The 27,498-nt window shown below is 33.6% G+C and overlaps 1 protein-coding gene across 1 annotated transcript in view; it reads right to left on the minus strand.

The window, feature by feature from the left end:
* LOC149426100 (monocarboxylate transporter 2-like) overlaps positions 1–27,498 on the minus strand; it is a 198,886-nt gene that overhangs the window by 16,494 nt on the left and 154,894 nt on the right. The window contains 4 exon segments of the mRNA XM_089635251.1: positions 2,928–3,068; positions 3,424–3,592; positions 19,938–20,097; positions 22,025–22,198. Coding sequence (XP_089491377.1) covers positions 2,928–3,068; positions 3,424–3,592; positions 19,938–20,097; positions 22,025–22,198 — 644 coding nt within the window.

Below are 27,498 nucleotides of genomic sequence, written 5' to 3' on the forward strand. Positions count from 1 at the left end.
AACTGGAAATGGAACCCAGGATCTCTGTCTCAAGTGGAAATGGAACCCAGGATCTCTGTTACTCTGTTATTACGTTACCTGGGAAACGTCTCGTACCATTCGGTCATTGGGACTTATTATTTTACGTCGATCTAATATTTCAAATTCAGAATTAACAATATTATCTTCAAGTAATTTTTCCATTTTTTTAGGTTCTATATTTTTTGAATGTTACAAAGTTTTCAAGAATTTAATTGTAACCTAGATAGTGTCTCGGATAAATATAACCGATTTTTATTTATATTAGATATATATTAAATTGATGAGTACAATTTTCATAAGTTGTTAAAAATAAATTATTCCAATAAAATTGAATATAATGTATTACTGTTTTATGAAAATAACCTCGTCTACAATGATTGATGAGGAAAGTACGTAAGAAAATAATATTATCAAACTATGATTGCTTAAGTTCTGTAGTTTTGTGAGATGTGTGGAGCGGAGAGGGGTGACAGGCAGAAACAAAATAAGAAATGGTTCTGGAGTTGCAGGTCATTGCGGCGATAATTATTATAATTATAGCATTATCAATCATCAAGCATTATAATTTCGGTTGTCAGACTTATAGGACGCACAGTCCTGCGTAATTCTGGTTCAATGAATTGAAATTTTCTTTGAATAAAAGTTTAATTTTCAAAATTGAAACTGATTGCGTCAAGAATCCGAACAATGTAATATTGTATTTTAACAGAAAATTATTTTTACTGTTGTTTTCAAAATTGGAACTGATTTTTCAAAAATATCTAGTGATTTTTCACGTTTACACATTTGTAGATAAACTACATTCCTACATGGAATCTGAAGTATTAAGCGCCCGCATACTCAATTTCTACCGATTTATAACAAGTTTCTCGTTAAATCCTTAAGATTTCAATTCCAATAAAAAAAGTGTTCTTTTGAAGATAATATCCATCCGTTTGTTATGCCAAAATGTTAATTATATGAAATTCCCTATTTTAAAGGAATGCTGAAAACTTTTACCAGTTAAAATAAATTAGAACCGCTGGTATTCTGCAGTTCTTGAATATTGCATTGAATAGTCAGATGAAAGTGTGACTCTGGATCAATTCAATTTCTGCAATGGCGTCGCTTGATCCTCTCTCAGCTCCTCTTCTTAGTAAAAGCTGGGAGATTTTCTATTTCTCGAACGCGGCCAAGCACCGTCTTTTATCAAAGTTTTCTTTTATCTCCTCTCTTTGGCTGCATCTTAAAGTAAAATACTTTATTCATTTCGCACGAGAGGTCGTGTTCAAATCTATGTTACGTCCTTGACTATGTTTTGGATATGCCGGTTCAAGGGCAGGTCAAAATGTCATCGCCCCATGCGCATATCTGAAGCGACCCAAATAAACGACAAAACGGCAGTAAATAAATTGAACAAATAGAAAAGCAATAAAAATGTTTATGAGATCAAGATTGATCTGCAAGAAATCGAATAAATCAGCCATTGAACTTTATAAATGTAATTCAGTATCAGATTTAATATTATTATATACGAGACGAACCACTGCTGGTTTCGAAATTACGGTTCCGTTTGCGAAATTCAAGATGTTAATATTTTGCCGGGTTTTGACTTGTTTTGGAACATTGGCAATTTTATCAGTGAACCCACAGAGTTACAAGAATGCGAGTCTAAAAGCATCGCAAGATTCCTGCAGATATGGAAGTATTTCCAGACCATAAGACAACAAATATTGTATAATTTTCTTCTTGAGATAAGATATACGCAACATTGTTGATAAAAAAACCGTAAAAATTGTGTCCTAAGCTTTGTGCCATTGTATTATCAGGTATGGCATACTAAGCTGGGGCGGGGCAGCCAAAAATATACTAGATCCGGTAGCCAAGGCACAAAAAGCTGTAATAAGAGTGATGGATAAAAAACCTTATATGTATCCGTTGACACCCTTATTTAAGGTAACAACATGATTAGACGTAAGATAGATTTATATACATGCAATCATAATGTACTATACGAATAGTCCCAAGCTTCATAGTCTGGTAGATCACAATTACACGACAAGACTAAGATCAGAACAAAGAATGATAGTACCAACAATGAACACTTCGTTTGGACAACGTTTCCATGTATTCCTCTCTCCTAAGGTGAAAATGGGTTCAAGCAGCAATGCAGTAAGGTTAAAACAGGCCCTCTTCAAAAGGAAATTACCGTATGGCTAATAGAAAGTGGCAGAACGAAATCGGAAAGCTTCCTGAAAGAAATTATTGCCTGACTGAAGACTATTAAGTTAATTGATTCCGACTTTATCCCTATATTTATTATTTTTGTTTTCGTATTAGCATTTGTATAGCGATACGTATTATTGTTTTAAAATTTTCTTTTATATGTTTTTTATATTTTTTTATTCATGCTACCACCATAATAATGCCTAGTTTGGGGTATGAATAAAAAAAAATCAAGTGGGTACACAGTAAAATAAATCTATAGGCATATCGAAGAATGGGTTGACGGGAAAAAGATTGGCGCAGGAAAGGCTTAAGGACTGTATAAGAAATGCATGTTTTCGTAACAGTACATGTAAAGTTTGGCCATTCTTGTAAATTATGTAATTTATTACATTGCCTTGGTTAAAACTATTTCAGGTTTTTAAAATTCTAAGAATCCATTACAATTCATTCATGTTTTTATTAATGCTTCTAATATTTAATTACTTACGAGTTTGTGAAATTTTTACACACACGGTTGCCTTGATTCATATTCATTAATCTCTATTATAATTTATCGTAAGTCTTATGTAAAGTAAACAAAAGAATTCATTACATACTTGTAATATCTTATAATAATAATATTGTATGTAATAATATGAACATTTCCAATCTCAGTTAATATTGATGATGATGGAGAACAGAAATCAAAAGGTAGTTACCAAGTAGAAGACGGGCGTGTAGAGGCCGAAGGCAGCGGTGCCCGAGGCCAACAGCAGCATCTGCACGGTGCGGCTCTTCAGGGGCGTGAAGTCGAAGAACGGCGGCTTGGGCACGCGGATGTGCGTCTTCTTCTCCTTCACCTGCAGTAAACAAGCAATGTCGCAACGGAGGAGATTAACTCTTCATGTATTCAGTTAAGTATGATATGGGTCTGTTATGTTGTGGTCTGTTAGGACAACCTCTGTCCTAATCTTCTATTATTGATTATTATTGATCTCTGTAATTTTAGTTAGAATGAAATCTCCACTACAGTAACTAATGAGTTACTTTATGTTTTGTTGATGTTATAATAAGAACGGTTCATTATGTTTAAACCAATCTTCGAAAAGTTCGTCATCGATCAACTCGATCCGCAAATATCTGGAAATGTAATGAACCCCGAATAAACTCCGATTACAAGTGCGAAAATAAGGGGTGTGTGGGGAGACGATGTACGATATATTATTGCATGAAGGGATTTACCTTTTTCCGTTGATTTTTGAGATGAAGAATGGCCCGCCTCTGTGGGTGGTACAGCGAGGCACTGCGATACACCATGCCCAGGAAGAAGCTCAGCACCAGCAGGCAGGTCACCGCCTGCAGACCCAGTCGCCACCCTAGTTTGCTGAGAACAAAATCAATCAATTAATAAATCAATAAATTAATAAATCAATTAATGAATAAATCAAATGAATAAATCAATATTTCAATAAATCAATCAATCAATTAATCAATCAATCAATCAATCAATCAATCAATTAATCAATCGATCGATCGATCGATCGATCAATCAATCAATAAATCAAACAATTAATTGATCAAACAATCGTTTAAAAAATCGATCAATCAATGAAACAAACAATTAATCACACACTTGTTATTTTGTAATATACATTCAACGTACTCAAGTAATATAAACAAAAAATAATACCCAATATTCCATTTTAACTTAAAAGAATGTCATCTCACTCCACTGACATCAATTCATTACTCTGTGCTTCACTCCAACTTCAGTTTTCAAAAATTACTTACAGAGAGAGGGTTTGTACAAAAACTCGTTCGCTCAAAAGTATTTCGAAATCAACCGATGACCAGAGACCGGACGGTGGCTGAGTTGACATCGTGTTTGAGGCTCACCCAGGCGTAGTGTGTTTCTCGGCTGGCTAAGACCTCCATCACAACACAAGCATTTTCCGCTTTCTGTGGTGGTAATAGGAGTTTTTTAAATATTGTCAGATTATTCGTAACCCGGAGATGTTTGTGTTTCATTAAAAAAAATAATACGGTGCTATTCAATTTTCCTTCAAACTTTTTAACATTAAAAATAACATTGCGGTTAACACATAACGAGCTTTAAGGTACCTATAATTTTCCACGGGAACGAATTTACAATTTCATATTATTTAAATTTTGAAATATGCAAATTAAAAAAGTAAAGCGTTCTCTAACGGTGATTATACAAATTAGTTATTTAAATAACAATCACGGTTTTCATTTATTTAAAAACAATGATAACTGTGCCGCTTGCGCGTTACGGACGTTAAATAATTCACGGCTTACATTATTTGAAATATGTATCAGCTATTAATATTGTCCTGTTACTGCTAAAATAGACAGCGGGTGATTTGGAGGTATCGTAAATGATGGAAGTGAATAATCTGGTCGACTAATCACCTCTCCCCGAGTCTAATTGAAGACCGAACCAGTCAAAACTTTGATGGGAACTAGTTAGAGAATGCTAAGTAATCAGGAACCAAGTTATTAGGGAAGTAAGAGAAAAAGAAATAGTGATATTATTGATTACAGCGCGGACACGTGAATATGATGATTCTAGTTTGTGCATTTGAAAGTATTGATAAAGAAAAATATTTGACTTAGGACTGAAGAAATTTACCTGTTTACCTATCTACTTTAAATTTATACGATGAGAATGCCAACATTTTTATAAATCCCAACTAGGAATTATTAGATTCCTTGTCAAATAAAATTTTACACGCAAAACACTTCAATTATCTCAACCAAACGTACGTCGACAATTTTTCGTCAAACAAATGGTTGAGTATTGGAGAGTTGAGCGCAGAAATAGAAGGAATTATGCTTGCCATTCAGGATAGAGACATTAATACTAAAAATTATAGGAAGCATATAATCAAAGATACAAATCAAATTGATGATTTGTGTAGAAAATGTTTGGCTTTTCCGGAAACTATAGTACATATTATATCGGAATGTTCTATATTAGCACCGTCCGAGTATACATTTAGGCACAATCGAGTTTTAAAAATAATTCACCAAAGTTTGGTAATTAAACATAACTTGATTGACTGCCGTAATATAGTACCATATTATGAATACGAACCAAATTCATTTTTAGAAAACGAATTTAATAAAATATATTATGATTAAACTATACTAACAGACCGAACGATTAGTCATAATAGACCCGATATAGTTTTACATGACAAAATTAAAAAAAATAACTTTTATCATCGATGTCACTATTCTAAATTCCCGTAAAATTAAAAAATCTGCTGATGAAAAAATAAGAAAATACACAGATTTAGGAAATGAAATAAAAAGGATTTGGCATTCTCAGACTATAAAAATATTACCATTCGTTATTTCGGCTACTGGCATTATACCTAGCTCTCTCATTAATAATTTTATATAATGCACTTGCATAGTGTTGACTGACTAGATGATCATTTGTGGAAAAGTGAGTGGAAGGGTTTAGTTTTTCCTATGGGGAAGATTTAACCCGGACATAAAATCGGAAGTAGAAAAAAAAGATAGAAACTAGAACAATTATACATATGAGACAAATCACTAAAACCACATTACCAACGCTACTATAATTTATAGGATTCAACAAAGTGCTGTGTCTAATAATTGGTTGTGTATGTATTGGAAAATAATGTTACATTTAGTCTCGTGTTCCCACTCGGCATATGGAATTTAATAGTGGCAATGTTGGCAGGGCTGTCAATTAAATTGTTAACGACCCTGTTAGTAAATAAAAAGAAAAATTGAATGTTAGTAAACTTGATAAATTGCGACGTCTATCCAATGACATTATAAAAATACGAGACATGTATTCATACTAATCGAACTAAAAATTTGCACTGCTTATAAAAAGGTTAACCATTTAAATAATATGTACATGAAAGGGCCGCTAAAGTATGTCCGCTGGACGAAACCACGCGCGTTGTCTCATTTACGCATTTTAGTTCTATTAATGCAGGTAAGCATCTGCCAAGCATTTAAATAAAACAAATGTAAATTTTGAATAAAGTATTATATATTACAAAAAAAAAATTTGGTATCTACTTTATTGCTTGTCTGATATGGTGAGATGTTACAATTTGGATGTAAATGTTCATTGAACTTGAATAGTGTTTCGCATTACGCAGGAATATTTCACAATATTTACTTTACCATGCACCAAAAAACGAAATTAGTATGTTTGATAAGTAAGATTGTAACGTCGCAAGTAGATGGAAGTAGTCAAAAACGCCCCAATAGGATATGACGTGAGCAAGTCATACTAATAAGAGTAGTGTTATATCAAGAGTCGCAATTGCAGAAGAGTATGTATGACTATGTATGAAGCAGGCTATATGTGCACGAAAACCGAATTATGAGACGCTCTAACACGTTCACTCTGCCTCCCCCTGCGGTGATATGGCTTGATGGTCAGTTAGATCGTAGTGAGAGTTAGTCCTCGGCGATTAGGGCTCCGAATTAGTCCCTGGGGGTATTAATAGATTATCAGGTCTAAGATACATAAGACAAGAATAATAAATTTAGGTCGGTATTATGGGTCAGTATTTTGAAGACACCGATTAAGGACCTTGGTGGAATAACGATATAATTGCCAACGTCAAGTTCTAAGATAAACCGTCTTACTAATTAGATTTTTACACGCCCGTTCAACGTTATTGTGGTAAAGCCGGCCTTGAGCCTGGACGACCTTCGCGGCTGATACGGTGTTTAAATTTACGAACTTCTTAATTCTGTGATTGATTCATATTTTATTTACAGATGGTAAAAATATTTTATTTTTTGTAACAGAACAAAGACGGTTAAAGATGTCAAATAAACAAAAAATTTCAACCAATCCAAATGAACAGTATTCAATTTTTTTCTCTTAGGACGGGTTGTTTCGGAGAATTTGAATAATTCATCAAATTTCAAAGCTCATTTTTGGGTTCTGTGAAAGTCTTATTCAAGTCTGTTATTATATCATTATGGGCCAGTTGCTTGACAGAACTGAAATAATAACAGAACTTGAAAACATCTTTCACAGAACTTGAAAATTAACTTTGAAATTTGAAGAATTATTCAAATTTTCCGAAACAACCCGTCCTTAGATGTCAAACTTACTAACTTCAGTTGTATGTGCGTTAGTCTGGTTCAATGAACTCAAATTTGCTTTGAATTTGATTGATTGATGAAAATTGGAACTGATTGTGTGAAGAATTCAGACAAGGGATAAAGTAGTAGACCGATTATATAATATTTTAGCAGAAAATTGTTTTAATTGTCTTTTTCAAAATATTGGTAATAATAAAAAAAATCGATGAAAGACTTAAAATAACCATAAAATTAATATTATTTCCGGACATAATGAATAATAGTGATGATTTTTTTGAGAAGTGTTAACGATATGCATCTGGGTAACAGAATACAAATTATATTAATTTAAAAAAAGTCGTATTAACGACACCTCTCGATTTGAGAGGTAGATATGGGTACCGCCGCCCCGGGAACCATATATTGGATAACCAACACCTCTACCATAAGTCACCCCGAGTGATTCGCTACGGTTGGAGAGTTAGCAGGGCTGTCCGAGATCATGGGGTGAGGTTTGTCTGGGTCTTGGCGGCGGATGTGTCTGCCCAGCTACTGCTTGGCGGGCCAGATCGGAGACAATGGTTATTGGTCCCTATCGACCCATCGCCCTGATGGAGGGATGGATTCATACGTCCATCATTCCTGAACACATTGACCCCATATTCCCCCCCACCCCTCAAACATTTTTCCTTCCCAGAACTTCCTCTCCTTACTTTCCCTAAAAGGACCCCCACACAGCATTCCCAAAGATGAAAGGAGGCCCTGAGGGAAAACATCCCTCAGGGCCTCCTTTGCGGAGCAAATGTAAAAATAAAACGCTTTTCCGGAACTTTTTGTAAATTCCTAACATATCGGAACACGTGTTCATGCACCTGCATTTAGCTTGAAAATAAACAATGACGAAATGCGGAAATATTAGCATTTATATGAACACGTGTTCCGACATCGTGATAATAATTTCGTATTTTACTTATTAGAAACGAATTAATTCGTGAATAAATTAGCAATATTCAATATTAGTAATTTTTTTGTGCATGATGCATATAAGAGTTTAGTTATTTCTACCAAATATCTCTTTGCCCCACGAGCTCTAAATTTAAAATTAAACAAAACTATTCAGCATTTGGGCAGTGGAGTGCATTAAATCCTCACTGAATAAAATAGGATAAATAATAGCGACTAGTGGTCTAGAGAGAACCCTGGCTTAGATTTATTCCAGTCCCTACCTAACCATAAGAATGTTATTTATGCACACCGCCTTTTACCGAGAACTAAATAATTATTCAACGGCTCCGGCTGGGACTAAAAGCTATGGCGGTCTATTGATACTCGGAAAATATATTTAAATGAGAGTCCGACCCTTGCTAAATTATTAAAATACACATAAACGGAATTTTGGAGCAATTGAAAGTATCAGAATAATTTAGTATAAGAAAGGCTGAAGGTATTTTCAAAATGTATTAGGCATTTATCCCACAAGGGATACTAATTGGAAGTGTCAATGTTTTGTTTCGAAATGAGAATATGCTTAGTTCCTACCGAGATGTCATTTATCCAGTTCCTACCTCTCCCTAACCTTGCTGGAAAAGTATTTGGAATTTGGAACAATGACAAGAAAATAATGCAAATTCGAGTGCATTTGTTTTTAAAACAGTAAAAGGATAAGGACTACCTTGGAAGCAAGTTGTTGGTGTTTTTCGTGTACATAATCTCGTTTAAAAGTAAAAAGAAGCATGTTGACAATATCGTTCTAAGTAGTCATTCGTTTTGTTGTGGCGATATTTAACATTTATTCGTTTTGTTGTGGCGATAATTACCTCGAGGTATCGAGGTGGAACTCACTATATTGTGATTGTGTGGTAATGTGGTGATTGGTTATCCCGTTTTCCTTCCTTCCATTTCTTGTTCTATCCTACGCATAGAGTCACGTGGGGTAACCGTACGCGGAGTGTAAGTGTTCGCAGTGATGTTTCCGACAAGATTGTGCCTGTTAAGCGCCCGCGCGTTCCTTAATTCAGTAGCCTTCTGGATCGCGCCGAAGCAGGACATGTGTACAGTGGATACTGATTTGTCAATAAAAACTGGTAGGTAAATTACTTTTTTTCGTGCTTTTCTTAAAATTTTCATCTCTGTTACCGATGTGTGCTATTGTGTAACCAGATGTGTCAGAGTGACGTGGTCTATGATAATTATTAGTGAAATATTGTTAGTTAGATGGGTGCAAAGTGATACTTCTAATAAAGATAACCACTAATCTGATTTTTAAAGTTTATTGAATTTTGGTGTGATGTGGTAAGTGTGCTGGGGTAAGCGTTCGCAGTTGGACGAGTGCGAACACTTATCCCGATAGATAAAATTGATTTTATAGCATAATATTTCAACTCTCGTTATTTTTTTACAGTGAAATGTGCCACGTGTGTACGTGAGAAAGCACCCGGAGAGGTCGGCTTGCACTCAAGAGCAAAAAGAAACTGCAAAAAGGCTTATGAAAGAGGGGAAGAGTCAGCGGGCTGCTGCAGATATTGTTGGGATCAGTGAGGCCACTCTGCGTAAACGCCTAAAACTAAAATTAATAGCAACTTCAATGGGGAGATATCGTCCGACATTTACACCAGATAAAGAAGTAGATTTTTAGATAAATAGATACTCAATTTATCGTGCATATGTCATTTTTTTGTGAAACTATTGATCTAATAATTATTCATTTATTTTCAAGCCGAAATCGTTGGGGATTTTATTTAATTTTATTTTTCAATAAAATGGGGGCCTCAGCACGGGTAAACAACCCAGTGAGACCAACATTACTGAATTAAAATATGAAATACTGTAAAATAATGTATCAATAATAAAAAAAATTGTAAACAAACTGACGTAATGTTCTACGGCCTGACTATGCAGACAATGAGAAAAATTGTTTACGAGTATGCTGAAATCAACAAGATCGAGAACAGATTTGACAACATTACAAAAACGGCTGGCAAGGATTGGGTGTATGGATTTCTAAAACGTAACCCTGTTTTAGCTATAAGACAGACTACTCCCACAAGTATTTCGAGAGCTATTGGGTTTAACGTTGTTCAAGTTCGGCGGTTTTACGCAAACTGAAAAATGCTTGCAAGTCTGAAATAATTATCTCTAGTCCCTATAAAAAAAACTTCAGCAGAAGCAGACAGATGCAGATGCAAAAATCGTCCGAAAACCAATATTTAAAACTATGGAAACCGGACGACCACCTCCTTTCAAGAAAGTCACACCACAAAGCGTAATGCGGGAATTTCCAGCGTGCATAACTGTTTAAAGAGCGCACAAAAACAGGCTTCTAAGGACTATTTTTGCCCACAATGCAAGGAGAAATATCGAGATCCACCAACAGAAGATTGGATAGAATGTACCTATTGTGTAAAGCATGGTGGCATGAGAACTGCACAGACTACGATAAGGGGCAATTTAAGTGTGATAATTGCAATGGGGGGTTACTCTTCGCGGTGCGAACACTTACCCTACGGTATGCGTATACTTACCCCGCACACAGGGTAAGTATACGCAATCGACATGCATGTAAACTTTTTTATATAACTGTTTGATTTATGAACCATATGAGGTTTTTATGGTTGTTTGAGATGCCTTAACAATCGATCATATTAATAAACAAAAAAATTGAGTAAAATACCTAAAGCTTTTTAATACAAAAATCCCAATGTAAAAATTGCGCACGGTTACCCCACGTGACTCTACAATCGCCCAATTCATTTCGTTTCGTTTAAACTATTTACAGTCCATTTTTATGTTCAACTGAAGCAGTAATTTGTAAGCAGTTTCGGATGCAACAGTCATACTAGCAGGTTAAAACCCGCTTCCTAAATAAATGATAATTACAAAAGAAATTTTTTCATTTTGGAGGTGAAGAAACTTGTGGGGAATTTGAAAATCTTTTCGTCTCTTGTAGTTATTTTAAAACATATGCATTAGCAACTCTGGTCCACATTCAAATTTGAATCGATGAAAATATTTTTAAACATTACACCGGTAAATTTTTCAGGTGCTCTCATGGGTGCATTTTCACAGTTTGATTGAATACCACAACGTTAGTGACGAGATGCTAACATTTTACAGTGTTCTTCGATGACAAAACAGGTAATCTTAAGAATAAAAAACGTCTTGACTTCCAAAAAACATAAAATTTTTTTAAATTAGTTAAATAAAAAAACTAGGCTTTTTGACTAGTGATGTCATTGGTCACTTCCAGAGATTTGATGCGTTTTTGGGAGACCCTAAAAATTTAACCTTTGCATTTTTTTAACTATTAAAACTAACTATGACAATAAAAAAATACATATATGTATTAAGTTAGAAGTCATAGGTACTTGGTAAAAAAATAATTACCAAAATTGACTGCAGTTCCTTATTGCATAATGATACATTTTAGTTAAAAAATCTTCGAACGATTATTGTTTTTTTTGTTTGTCTTTTATTTATTCAATAATACCATTATTCAATTTACAAAAAAAGTTTTATTTCTAAGCAAGTTCTATTGTGTAATTAAAATAGGTTCTAGAAATTAAACTTGTTAAAAATAAACAGTCATTACTAGGAATCAGAGATTTTTTAATGTCTCACTGAAGAAATAGGCCAACGAAATGTGGTATTTCTCGGCCCAATTGTCAGTATTTAACTTGTCTCAATACAAATAACAAGAAGTCGATGTTGCGGTACTAATAAACCTATTTCTGCTATTGGTATCAACATACATAAAACTATAAATGTGTCTCCATCAATCATTGGCTTGCCGAGACACCAAATCTCCCGAGGGATTCAATGGAGGGCGAACACTCATTAGATCGATTTAGTTCCCGTCCTCTGCAAATACTACCCTCTACCCACTACCTAGTCTGGAAGGTGCAACTTTCCCTCCCAAGAGACAGCATCAAGGATACAAGGAAATAAGATAATAATAATATTAGAGAAGACATTCATTTTATTGACATAGCGTAGCGATGTATTGTTTTAACTCGGCCATTTTGAATTTCTTCTGTCGGTAAATTTATTTGTACGTTCCGTTTCCGTTTTAGTCGTGTTGGATACTGTCTTATTAACCCGCCTGAGCTCGCACGTGCGTTGTTTCTCCTACGAGCTGTCAATTCGGAATAATCAATATTATGGTTCCCACATGCCCGAAAAAAGTTTGAAAAGATAATTCTCACTAATTTAGTGACGTCTATTTTAAATTGTATACTTCCTTTTTGAAATTTGTAAAACGCTACATAAAATATATTACCTACTTACAAATTTCATGTTTTAAGAGGGAATTTTGGTTTTGATTTATTAAATAAATGGATATTAGAAACATACTTTTTTGACGCTCAATACTACTAGTTAGTCGTAAATCAATATACATTCAATAACATGTCTTTAATGAATTTTTCGTCTTAAAGATTGTCTTGCAATTTTTACGGTAATGTGACTCTTTTCAACTTGGTACTTGGTATTATGGTTCCCATTCCGATGATGATCTTCCAAAGTTTTAATTGAAAACACTCTCTTAATATGTACATTCATAGGTACGAAAAAAAGAACCTCATTAAAAAAATCCAAATTGACTAATTGGACTTTTCAAAAACATATTAAACGTTTATTCGGTCGCTATTTTGTTGTCACTGCTTATTCCAAAACATGAACTTCCTAGTCGCATTTAAGAGTACCTAGTCGACACACTAGGCATAAGGACCTATTTCAATGTTACCATTCACAAACAAATTACGTGGCAAAATTGCCAATTACTCGCCAACATAGTTAAGTAAATGAATATACCAATTATATTTGACATTTTGAATGTAACTAATTCGATGTTTAAAACATACTTAACATTTTTTTAATACCAATATATTATTTATGATATAATAGTTTTTTTAACCAACAATTGTAAACTACTGTAATTGGAATAAATATTTTTGAAACAATTGTTTATAACCCGTATGTACAAAATTGTCAACATTTCAATGTACGTAATGTAAAAGCCTCACGGGCGTACAAAAGTGTAAATATATACACAAATGAATATCGCAATAAACGATTGAACAAAATTACAATCTATCCCACACAACCTACTGATTGGCAACATGCCAAATATTATGCTATTTTCAAATGAATAGCTTAAATTAAATTACTTCTGTAGAATATATTCTCAATTTCATTTAAACCTAGATGAGGGTCGACACTATATCGCGAGCCCGTCGATTCTTGATTAGTTGAAAAACGAAAAAACAATTACCGGATTGTCTCGCTTTACAAGGAACTTTATGTGTGTCGGATTACGAAGTTCAGTTAATTGGCCGATGATATAATTAACCCTAGTTGTCTAATAAAAGTGTAGCTTTAATGATAATATACAACGCTGTAAACATAAATCGTCTACAGAGAATTCCAATCTGCGGGCCGTGGGTCGATTTAAGACGAGGCCGCCAAAAGTATAAGAACCTACAGGATTTAAGAGACACCTGCTTGCCCTCGGTGTCTCGATGAATAAAAAATATTTTTTTTTGAAAGAAAACTGAAAAAATATATAAATGAAACGTGAAAATAACGGAGTCTAAATTTAAATGGAATTGGTCAGTCATTTTTTTGGAATTTGCGTTGTTAAATTAATTCACTTTTAAATATGAAAATATTTTAATATTGTTTAAAAAATGAACTACCAAATTTATGCGCAGTTTTTTTTTAACGAAATAAAATAAAATACAAATAAACCCAATAGGTATGTATAATATCTATTACTAATATAGATTTTTTTTTAAAACAAGTTTTGTTTTCCCGCTGCGAACCGGAGACCTCTGATTTGAGATGCTTACTGTTTTGCCATCGCACCGAGTCGTGATAGTTTCTTGTTCTCACATTTACCACATGCGGTTCGTGATGATTTAAAATTTGAGAACTTCTCCATTAGCTAGGTACATTATAGAGTAAACTCTTCAGCTCGTTCTTATCTTTCGTGCTAAATACCTACACGAAGGCTTTACTATTAGTAATTATCTTTATCAGTTCCCCTTGGCGCGCCGTTGTTCACATGAATCAAGAAGTTAGGCCGCAAAGCGATTACATTGATTTATAGATTCCTCTCATTCCACACCACACTCACTTGGCAGATGTTCACTGCGCGCCGGTGTGGAACCTCTGCTTAACTTGATTCTGATCTCAGGTGTTCCCTATTATCTCGGTATCGGAGTAATTACCACTAAATGTACCCGTATCTTCACCTTTTCATTACAAATTGCTGGATTGTCGAAATCAGTACGTGGCTTTCCGACTACTGATAAAGCCTCTTGTGGTACATGTTCCCAATTCATTATGTTATTGAGCTGAATTATAGCTCACAATAATTAATAGATTCATTGGATAAAAACTATTGTGTTATTAATGTTGGTTAAGTTATAGTGACGGGGATTATATGCTTCCCTTTTGAAGGCAACATTAGACTCTAACAACGGGGGTTTGCTCGTCGCTCACATTTTACTTATTTCTGATGAACGTATTACTAAATCTCAAATGTATCTAGAGAATGCATGCAAGTTATTTGTATTCGAGATTAATAAAAACAGGACCTTACTATTGCATTATTTTTTTTAAAACGGTTTGAAAATTTTACAAAACGTTTTTCATCTATAAAATTAGAGGTAAGCTCTAGATTTTATTTTTCTAGATGAATTAGTAACTTCCCGAGGAATCCCTCTAAAAACGTTTGAGATTTTAGTAATAGGTTCATCAGAAATAATTAATATACACCCCACGGAAGGCAAATTCAACCGCAGGTCCGTCATAAGGCGGAGTTTCTGGATAGTTAATTACCAAGGCAAATCTGGAAGAATGTTTAACTGTGGAACGAAGCACACACATAATTTGTCACACGACAATGTTCTTACTTTTTACACATGTTTAGTACGTATTTTTATACAGCCATCACATTTTTGTATCAAACTTAAAGATTACAGACGATGCATATTTTTGCTATGCCATAAAATAACTGAGTGCTAATTCAAGGACTAAGGTTATATTTAAAGGCGAATTAAAATAAAGCAGTGGGTACATACCGAATTCTGAACAAAATAATTATACTTTTGACTACGAGTACAATCAACGAATGAGATGATTTACAATAGAATAATTTAAATCAATACTTATATTGATTAGTATTTACTTATTTTTATAGTTTTACATGACAAAATTAAAAAAATAACTTATATCATTGATGTTGCTATTCCAAATTCCTGTAATATTCAAAAATCTGTTAGTGAAAAAATAAGAAAATACACAGATTTAGGAAATGAAATAAAAAGAATTTGGCATTCTCAGACTATAAAAATATTACCATTCGTTATTTCGGCTACTGGCATTATACCTAGCTCTCTAATTAAAAATTTAGGCGTATTAGATCTATCAAAAAATTTATATATAAAGATGCAAAAGTCGGTCATTTTGAATACATGTAGGATAACAAAAGATTTTTTAAATATTTATGTTGAGGGATCAGTAGGATTTATAGGCCCTGTTAGTAGTTCTACCGAGCCGAACCCTCTGATATGAAAATATCTGGAGACGGTGAATTTTTTTTCCCATTTGATATCTGGTGATTTGACGTGTTGTTGTTCTTGTATTGTTTTGTATTTATTTTACTTATATAATGCACTTACATAGTGTTGATTGACTAGCTGATCATTTGTGGAAAAGTGAGTGGAAGGGTTAAGTTTTTCCTTTGGGGAAGACTTAACCCGGACAACTAAATCGGAAGTTTATATAAAAAAAAAAGAAAATATAGCATTTGATATGACACAAAATTTTAAAGATATTCTAGAACAGATTTATCCCACACAAAAAAGTGTGTTGGGTAGTTTTCGCCACATGTTAAAAAAATGATTGGTATTTAGTATTATTAAATTTGAAATTTCCGTTCCGGCGCGTCACGCGACTTAATGATCGTATTTTTCCGATAAAAACTTTGAAATAACAAAATGATACTTGAAATTATTTTACTTATTATTATCATTTTTCTAAAGAAAAGTCCAATTTTTCCAAAGAAACCTCACTATTTCAATGACATTTATTTATTCTAATTGTCTTCAGGCAGGTATGTAGGTACCATAATCTTTCAAAAATGCGAATGTCGAAAACGGCCACCATTTGAAACGGAACGGAAACAAATGAAATGCAAAACGGTCGAGTTAAAACAGTAGGTACTTCGTTACGCTCTGTAAATAATTAATAAATAAACAAAAAGGCGCTACTCCACAATTCAAACACGAGAATTAATTTCTCAATAATTGAGTTGGGCAGTTTTGTTTGAAGAAAAACCTGCTTTTATAATTAGCCTTGAATTCATGTATTGTATTGTATTGTATTTTAAAATATTGTATTTGTATTTTAAAATATATTATAAATAATAGCAATTATATAAAATAAATAAAAGATAATGCAAGTTGACAATTGCAAGTCCTTTTACAAACCGGAAAAGACCACTTTGCCTTAGGGGAGGGATTATTACCAGTGAGGAGGGGTAAGAGGGAGGAGTTACTGAAAGCGGATTTCAGCAAAGTTCCATTGTTTTGCCATAATTAAGCGTCTTTATTGAAGCAGGAGGGTGTAATATAAACTTTACTTTGCTTAGCTTAAGCGAATGCGGATAAACGATCAAAAGATAATTTTTCAATTATCTCTTCTTCAACTCGTTAACAATTTATTATAATAAGCCCCTTCCGGCAGAGACAGAAATATTAAATTCATTAAATATAATAATATGTTGTCTCATTAAATACTAACGGCGAATCCTTCCCTTTTCTCTTCCTTTATCAGAAGTTATGAGACCGTAAACATATAATAACTTTAATAAACCCGATGAAAGCAATTTAGATATATCAAAAACTAAATTTATGACTTTTTGGGAATATTTAGCTTTATTTAATAGTGTTACGTCGGTTGTGAAAAGGCACATTGGAACAACCAAAAAAAAAATATTTTAACAGATATGAAAAATGATACCAATAAAATTTTAATTTATGTTTAAAATTTTATGTGGTGATAAGCAAATAAATGTCGAAAAAAAAATTATTTCTCCTCTCTGATAGCTTGACAGTTTACGGCTTTACGAAAAATGCGGCTTTTTCATTCCGCCTTTCAGTAAAAAAATGGTGTCTGGTTGACTGAGCGTAGCAAGGTTCTGTTTTAACTCGACCGTTTGGAATTTAATCTGTCTGTAAATTTATTTATACGTTCCGTTTACAGTTTAGAAAATCTGCTGCTTCCACTTTATTATTTAAGCAAGCCTTACTTTGACTAGATGGCTGTCTTTAATTAGATGGCTAACTTTAACTAAGTTTTTCAATATTACGGTACCTAACTGTCTGAAGAAAGTTTGAAAACGATTTGTCATTGGGCTAGTGACAATTCTTTGGATAATTTATATAATTACATATTTAAAATTTTCAAAAATTCTAAATAAAATTTTAATGATTTATAATTAAGTATTTAACCGTTTGAGTGCCAAAAAATTCATACAGTTGCTTGTAAAATGCCACCAAAAAACATTATTTTTTATGAAACCATATATTTTTTTAAAACCCCATAAATTCTTTTAATTTTCAAGGATTTAGATGATTTTTTCGGTGTTTTATTAAAGAATATTGGTTTAGAATCACGCGGAGGAGGATCCCGAAGTCCAGGCGTTTCAAAAAAATGAGAATTTTACGTACAGACGTACGCGCGAATCAGAACACGACTGACGCAATCGACGGAAATCGACGATCGGCAATCTTCGCTAAGATACGAATCGATGAAAATCGACGATTGGCACTCAAATGGTTAAGCACTTACTTATAAATCTAATGATTTCAAGGAAAATTTTAGTTGTACGTACTTTTTTGGGATTGTCGTATCATAAAAAAGGTTAATCAAAGTCGCCCCATTCCGGAGGGCGACATTCATCACTATATTTATATTTTTATTTTTCGACTATCTAGGACACATACGCAGCTAAAAATATATATTTCAACAGTTTAAACGCGTTCAATAAATACATGTTTCGAAAAAAATTTTCGTAAAAAGTTATTTGGTTCCAAAGTTGAAAATTGATTAAAGTCACCCCATTTCATGTTGCCACCTCTTCTATTTATTCCTACTCTAGATCGTCTCATATTTTTCTCAGGCGTTTGCGACTTTTTTACCATAGTGATTCAATGGAACCCAATCCCCAAAATATGGTTCAAGAACTTAGGCTTATTCCATTTTATCATGACCTGTATTTTGCTAAAAAGGATGTAAAAGCAATTTACGCAAAATTTTGGGTTATTCCCTTTTCCTTTTAGAGTCAATTGGAATAATGTTTGCTGCCATTAATAATGTTGGAATATTAAAATCTTTACTCAGCATATAAACAACAATAACCATTTATTTTAAATTCAGTAATGAGAATCGATCCGTTTTTCATTATTCTAGGAAAATGTAATTTTCATTTCGATTATATTAGGAATTTGCTGCCCCAAAGTATAAAGCGGGAAAATAATGGTTGTTGGAAACTAACGTTATTTTGCGTGAACCAATTAAATGAATGGTCGATGATTTGTGTTTAATGGTCTACGGTTTAATGATTACCTTCAATAATGACTTGCGATGATTAGAAACGATCAAATAATTGAATTTACATTCGGAGCCAAATTACGTCTGGCTCTGATAAAGGTTTTTGGCAAGATTATAATACAATCGGCACGATTGATAGCAGAATGCCTTCAAATTATGTTTTTAAAATTCTTTAAGATTAATGTAGCAGGCAAACTTGTTGAAGCGTATTAACAAAGTGTACAAAATCACTGAATCACCCTTTTACTCGAGTAAAAGAAAACAAATGTGTTAAGGACACATTATAAACTTCGATAAAGCCTCATGTCAATATGATATTGAAGATATCCGTCATCCATGGTTGAATTAGCGATATTTGCGAGCACGGTTAGAATATGATTCCGACAGTTGGTAAATAAAAAGCCGCTACTTTTAGTGCACCTCCAAGACGTCGGATAAGCTGTCAATATGCAAAAATTTTCAACACAAAATAACCGGGTTGTCAAAGAATGGGAGGTGAACTAACTAAGCTCTTAGAACTAAAAGAAATCGTATACACCATCCATAGATTTATCATGTTTATCTAAGACGAACGCAATTGATTACGTTCCAACTCGCAGAAATATAAAAGTTGTCAGTTATGCGTAATAACCTCATGAACTGATTAACTCCCTTTTTACCGTCAAAAAGTATATGCGGACTGCCAATGTGTATAGAAGTTAATATTTCAATTTGAAATTGTCAATTTATTAGTATTTTTTAACTTTTTGTTAAAATTTGTAATATCAATACCATTGTCAATTTATTAGTCAGATGCGTCAGTGTTGACAGCGTATATAAATTTACAATATCAATATTGATCTGGGTATCAACAGAATGCTCGGGAAATCGGTATAAAATCTTCAGTTGTTACGCTTATCGATCCGATATTGTAAAGTTATCGATTTCACTGTGCTAGACCGAATGGAAGAATCTAAAAGAACATATGCCGAAGTAAATAAAAAAATTGTCGAAATTCTTACCCGACAGCCTCTTTGTAGAAGACGCTGAACAGCGCGATGCCCACTCCTGCCCCAGCCTGTGCCACCATCTCCACGAACTCCCTCCGTCGTCGGAAGTAGTGGCCCAACATCAGTGAGGACGTCTCCCGTACCATGCCGCACCCCACCCCTAGGAATATACCTGAAACCCAACGAAAAATTAATAACTTTTTCCAGATTTCAAACATTAATGAAAATAGTAGTCGTTCGGTAAGGTGGAAGGTGTGCCACAAGTCACCATCCTTATGCTTCTCTTTTTCTAGTTATTTCTGGTATCGAATGTTCAATTTTTGCTGATGATACTGCTGTTTTGATATTTGAATATGATGAAGACGTTTATAACTTCAATAAACAAGTCAACGAGACTTATCAATAAATAGCAGACTGACACTACTAACGTAAAAATCAACACTATAAGCTGATAAAACAAAAGGTTCCAATATAATATAAATTTTGTACTGTAAAACTTACTCCTATAAACGCTTACATAGATACATTTAATAATAGAAAAATATTTAATCTTCGTGTATCTCTACGCTTACCATGTGTTCAATTTTGTGTTTAGTATAGTTTATTTTGCATGGTTTCTATATTAGGGTAGCTTTAAGGAATTTGGCAAATCTTAAAAATTAAAACCTTTGTAATTTTTGTACAACAGCGCGTTATGAATTTTAAATTGTAGTAAAAAGAATTGCTAATTTTTCGGGTTAATTGCGCCGATTCGATTATCACACAAAAGTAGAACCAGAATGCTTTCGGACCATTCTCAAGTAAAACGAAAGTTCAGAAGAAAGGAACTAAAAATAAATCTCTTTTCAAGTACTTAACTGTTTAATTAAGTTGTTTAACGAATTAGTTTTAGTAACATCTTATAAGACTAAGTAGTTCTCGTCTGAGTGAATAGATTAAAGGCTTGATGCTTCGTTTAAAATTTTAATACCATCGCAAATTTGCTGTAGTTTTATTAGTCTGATGATCACATCAATAAAAGTTAACTTTAAACGAGCTAAATATAGTAACATAACAATGGAGATTAAGATGAGTAAGAGGCGATTACTGAACTTTTAAAACATTTCTTAAATTCACAACGTAGGAGAGACTTTGATCTCAATTACATCGTCAATATGATTAATCACATTATTGAATCATCTTCTTTGTTGTCAATCATTTAGTGCAACATCTTTGCAGTAAACTGCGAAATATTTTATAGCTTTTCCTCGATCAATACTAAACTAATTAAGGGTACCATTTTCCGCTGTCCAGAATGTTGAGAGCAAAGATATTAGAAGAACGAGATGTGCTATGAGCAGTTCATACTGTGTGGAATTGTTTTGCCCAGTGTCGCCGGTTTTGTTCACCAATACTACTGCACACCTTCGCTTACGCTAAGGTATCCGCACTAATACATAGAACAGATTTCTGTGCGTACACGTCCCGATACCGTTCAAAGTACCCTAATTAGGTAGTATTCCGGCTACGGTCCGGCGGCCAACATAGCATATCTCGTTCTTCTAATATCTTTGGTTGAGAGTCATCCGGTGCCTTGAAATTTTTGGTGTCAGTCTAAATGATTTTTGTCGGTCTTTACGGAAATAATTAGATTTGTAAGTATGCTATTAAATACCTGCACACTTAACTATAAACCATATGTTTCACGTAAAAAATTCCATATAAGCAATTATACAACTGATCCAGAGAAAAATTACTACTTCTATGAAAATTATTTTTTCAAACTTTCTTCGGGCAGGTAGGTACCATAATATTGAAAAAATGAGAAGAATTCATTTAAAATAAATAATATTTAACATTTAAAAAAAGAATCTTCACTGAACTATTCAAACGATCACCGAAATGCAGACGAAATGCAATTCGGTTGAAACAGAATTGTGCTACGCGCAGTGAATTAAGTATGATGTACTGTTGCTTTCTTTCTTATTTTTTTTGAATTAGTATTATAAGTTTTGTATAATTGGAGAATTAATAGTTAGTATAAAGTAAATAATGAGAGGAAATTTATCTGTGACAAATCACCTAAAGTAATTCAGGCCCGATGGGAGAGGGATGCTTACCATAGCTGATGACGGCCTGGTGCAGTTGCACGGCGAAGGAGGTGAAGAGGCAGGCGAGAGCTAAGAGCAGTCCACCCAGCACGGCCGTGAGACGCGTGGACTTGCGGCGGCAGATGGCCACCACCAGCGGGGCCACGGACAGCGATACGCCCACGCTTAGACCACCCATGCATGCTGTGGAAAAAAGAAAACACACTCATCAATTTTACAGTTTGTGTATATGGGAAGTATGTTCTAGAAAGATGGAAAGGCTGATATTGAAAGAAAAGTAAATGCAGGAAACTTCGTCAATGGAGGACTGAACGTGGTTGGCGTTAGCAAAAAATTGTTTAAAGAATCGAAGTTAGCAGTCTACAATAGAGTGCTGGTATCTATGTACCCTGATGTGTGGCAGTGAGGTATGGAACTGACAGATGAAAGTAGATTGAATGCTGTTTAAAATGTGGAGATATGATAATAATGTAAGATTGATGTAAGCAAAATGAGTAACTTAATTAACATATTAAACATTGGAGAAACTTAATGCTAAATCACTATTTTGATTAATCTTTATAACGAATCGGTATACATTATGAAAACCAAAAAATATGCTTTAGATAAATTGAAGGTTTTCCTATCGTTTCGCTTGAGTAGAATACAAATAAAAAAAATAAATTACTTAATAAAAAACATAAATGTACACTGATAAATTTTTTTTCAATAGAAATGTATGAACGCGTAAAGGAAACAACTTTAAAAAATACAGTATTATAGCTAAGATTATCTGTGACAGTTTCACTTGTTAACTTTTTTGCTTTCTTATAAAATTATTTACAAAATGAATAAAAACCAGTTTTGTGCTTGAAATCGAACGTTTCTGGACTCCGTTTGTCAAGCAATTTCAATGCCTATTACCCTCAATATAAGGTATACCAAGAATATACACATTTTTGGCTTGTAGCTTCCTCTTAATGGTTAGCACCTCATGCATAGAAAGGTGTGGCAATACAAAAAGGGAGGGGAGTAGAATGTAACGGTTAGATAGTAGGTACCTAGCCGTGATATTTTCAATTTGTAATTTCCATTAATCTCACTCCATCTCTGGAGAAAACGACTTACATAGAAGTACGTGAGGGTTAGAATTATTGGGGCATATACATCTACTCCACATTCGACTTGTTTATAGGCCACCCGTAGAAATGCCCTCAATATTCATTTATGTATGTGTATATGGGCAACTAGGGAATAGGAATAGTGATCATTTTCCAAAAGTACGGATTAAAGTCGTCTTTAATTTCTGACCAACCTATACTATAATATTTAAATGTATAATAATAAATACTTTAATTAATTGGTTGATTAAAAATACATTTACAATTATTTTAAACGACTTTTATTTTGCTTTTACCACGAATTACGTCCCTTTGGCTTGGTTTAGTCGAAGTAAACGAAGAATCCTTTTTTACGAATATATCGCTTTCATAAGAGCATGTTGTTAGTTTTCGGGAAATACCGAATGTAAGTTGCCATAATGTTGATATTTGCGGCCGGACAAAGAGCTAATGACTTCTTATTGATACTCGGCGGTACAGCAGCACTGCCATTCGAATAATCTATTGTACTGAATCGTGTCTCGTATGACGTCACAAGACACCTTTGCTCACGTTTTATCCAAGTTCACTTCGAAATCTAGTTGTTACTACAGTTCTACAAAGGAAGAACATTACATTTTTTTACATTAGTTCCACAATAATAATTTCCCTCAGGGCTTGCACTGCAGTGGGAGAGATGAACTCAATGTCCGTCTCTCCTGAACACGCTAAATCCCAGATTTCTACTCGCCCTTCACACCTTTTCCTTTTCAGTTCTTCCTCGCCTTCCATTCCTAAAAAACCCTCTACACTGTATCTCCACGACATAGGCACTGACGGAAATTATTTTCCTCGGGGTCGATAGAGTCCTGCTGGAGAGTTCGACCGGTCTCTGACAATCCTCATCCCATGAACTTGGGCACCCCTGCTAAATCACCAAACACAGTGAACCACTTGGGAGGACCTGTGTCGGTGGTGTTGGTTATCCAATGAATGGTTCCCGGGGCGGTGGTATCACCTCCGTGTATGAAGCCTGTGATGAAAGGCTTTAAATCACAGTGAAAGAAAAAACAGATAAACCATAGCTGCAAGAAAATATGCAAATTATTTATGAAAACGGACATGCTAACGACATCTGGCGGAGAAAGAATTGATCCAGCTTGTTTGCAGTAGACTCCTGTAATAGTTGAAATTATATCGAGGTTCTAAGACGAAAGCAGAGAGGTCGTAAAATCGTCTAGGACGACTGGTACTTCCCCTTTTCCTAGGCCTATAAATAAATATTGAATTTTGTCAACCAATAGATCTGAACAAAGAGCTATAAAATTTTGAGTAACCAATCAGTGAGCGGAGGGAGGTGTGTCTACGACGGACAAAGGAATAAACTTTGGATCGGGCAATAAAAAAAAGATAATTAATGGCTTCTTCTTTCCCACAGAAATTAGAGGTGAACGCACTTTAGGGTCAACGTCGACTTTCAAGGTGACAAACTCCTGGAAATGTTTACAATAACTGAGGCATTTAGGTGATGGCGAACCATTGAAATCGAGTGCTTTGAAGATTTTACAAGTTGAAAAACACACACACGAAAATGCAATGGAAAAACTATAAACGTAAAAAAGGACGGGAAAAGCGAAGGAAAATCACTGGCAGAATTTTCAACTGTAGTACAATTATTTATGATAGAAGGAGGGTGTCATGTTCGATAAAAATCGTACTAAAGAGAGGTGAGAGTTTTGGAAACAATGGAAATTAATCGTTATCAATTTAAGATGAAACGGACATATTGGTAAATCAATCTTGGATGAAAATCTCGCAAAAAAAATACACATTTTAGAAAAGTGCGGCGATCGAATGGAAGGTTAATACAGATATTTTGGACTGCTACGAAGGTTCTAGGAAAATGAAAATTGAGTATTAGAAGAAGACAGTAAAATTAAACATATATCGATAGATTAGATTCAGGAAAAGTAGACATTTTCATGATTATTAGGTTAGATATATATTAGAGTTACCCAATATTACGGAGGGGTCGAAACAAGATAAAAGGTTGGCGGTCTCATGTATATTTTGAAGGATAAACAATCGGAATTTGAACATGATTTTTATTTACGTTAAGGTAATAAACGATTAGAAAAGCGATTAACTTTAACGTGGACCTTATGGAAGTATTTAGATTAGACAAAAGAGATAAAAATTAATAGGTTTGAAATTAAACTAAATTTACGAGTCTAGTACCAAAATTTTAAACATAAACAGATGTCAATGCATATGTTTTATGTGAATCCTGGTATGAGAAAGATAGAAAATTGGGCGGAGATTGGGTCAGGCAATAAAAATGACAGATATCCCAGAGTCTAATTAGGTATATCTCCCATGGAAGTGTGGAAAACTATATATTAATTAATAATAAATGAAGTATGAAATTTCCCAGCAGACTACACACATCGGGAAAAGTGGAGAAAAGATAAAAGGAAGGGTAAAGAACGGAGATAAAGAATAATCCAAGTGGAAAAAAGTGATACAATTCGAATTTATCCGTGAAATTAATAAATACGACTTGGAAAATGAGTAATTATAAGAGTTATGAGAAATGACATAAGAATCAAGAAGAATTTGTGCAAGAAAACGTCGCGGATAAAAATAAAATTCAAAGATAAAGGAAAAACTCAAATCTGCGTCATGGAGATAGAAAGTACGAGTGGAAATGGAAAAGCTCATATAAGTAACAATAAAATTAAGTAGAATTTAAACAAATCGAAATTCAAAAATGCGTAGTAAAGATTTCAGCATGGATTTAAACAATTTCGCACGAGATGCATAAAATTGAGATCTATATATATGTTATTGAGGACGGACCTATCGCGGATTGAGAAAAAAAAGGAACGCAAAATCATGAGATTTTAACTACATTTTTGTATGAACAGAGGACAAAGGGAGCTTGGGCGATTAACGCAGACTTACCTGATTCGGACCCTATCGATTTAGAATTGTGAGATGGAAACTGAACACCGCCTTGAGCCGGAAAACAGAAGATCGTATGTAGGAACGATCGATATTGATGGAAGGGGTGTTTGGATTTACGAGTTGATAGGAGATAGAATTAAGCATCAAGAGAAATTCAGATACGTCTTTTGGAACCTGAGAGGGGTATAAAGTGACGGTACACACCAGTTTTGGGGCAGTCGCGCCGAGGGTTTGAAAAGTTGTTACATGGCAGTACTACGTCTATTGGTAAAATTCTAGTGAAATAATCTAAGTGTTAAATTCTGAACAAGTACCTGGACTTAGAAAGTTTTGTAAGAAGTCTTAAATTCAGTTTCTAAATTCTGAAAACCCCACCAGTGAAGTTTTGTTAAATCAGTTTAATTTGGTTAAACAGTGGAAATAAATATAATTTAAACTCAGTGCTTAAAAGTGTTAAGTGAAGTGCAAAAAGTGAATTGTGAATTAATTAAAAATTTAAAAATAATTATTTCATTCAAAGTGAAAACATTCAAATTAAATTTAAGAGTTTGTTATCGTTAATCTAAAGTGAACGTGATCGCGTATTGATATTTAAAAATAGATTATAATTTTGTGTAAAAATAATAATAGTAATAAATATTTACGTCTTAGTTTAAAATAAACACAATCTAGACAGTTCGAAAAGAAATAATAACAAATGCTCAAACCTTTGTTCTAAAATTAACAGTTCGGAAAAGAAATTAATTTTAAGAATCGAGATAATTAAAAGTCTGCGCAATTCGAAAAAATTTTCTTTTAAAAATATATAAAAAGAAATTTAGAATTAATAAATTGTTCAATTAAAATCCATCGTGCGTATAGCGACAGTGTTAAAAGTGTTTGTCGTTCTAACCGGAATTTTAATCATCAGTCTATCATTTCGAAAAAGAATTTGAAACAGCTATCACTCAAAAAGCCTAAACTGGAAAGGTGTTATTAAATCAACGGGTTTTCTGGATTAGGATTTCGTTCGGAAGAAAAATTAAATATCAGCTAATTTATACGATTCAAGCGAGAATAAAATATTAAATAGGAATAAATAGTCGAAAAGATTTATTTTGAAATTAGTTGAAAAATACAATTAATTAGGTAGGATTTCTTCATCAAGGTTGTTGTGTACTACCCGACCGGAAATACCTTGACGTGGGTGAGTTTTCCTTTTATAAATAATTTTCAGGTCCCAGGAGACACAGAAGGGCTGTGAAGTGGAAGTATATCAATTGAATATTAAATTAAAACAACAAAACAAAGAATTATACATTAATATATGTATATTGTATATTTGTATATATATTTATAGATATAAAATAAAATATTGTATATAAAGAATATATATATGAGTAATGTAATTATATATATGTATTTTATTTATTAATCGAAACATCGAAATGGTAGCGA

This window comes from Hesperophylax consimilis, chromosome 1 (genome assembly GCF_061612785.1).
Source record: "Hesperophylax consimilis isolate HC1 chromosome 1, BYU_Hcon_1.0, whole genome shotgun sequence".
Lineage (NCBI taxonomy): Eukaryota > Metazoa > Arthropoda > Insecta > Trichoptera > Limnephilidae > Hesperophylax > Hesperophylax consimilis.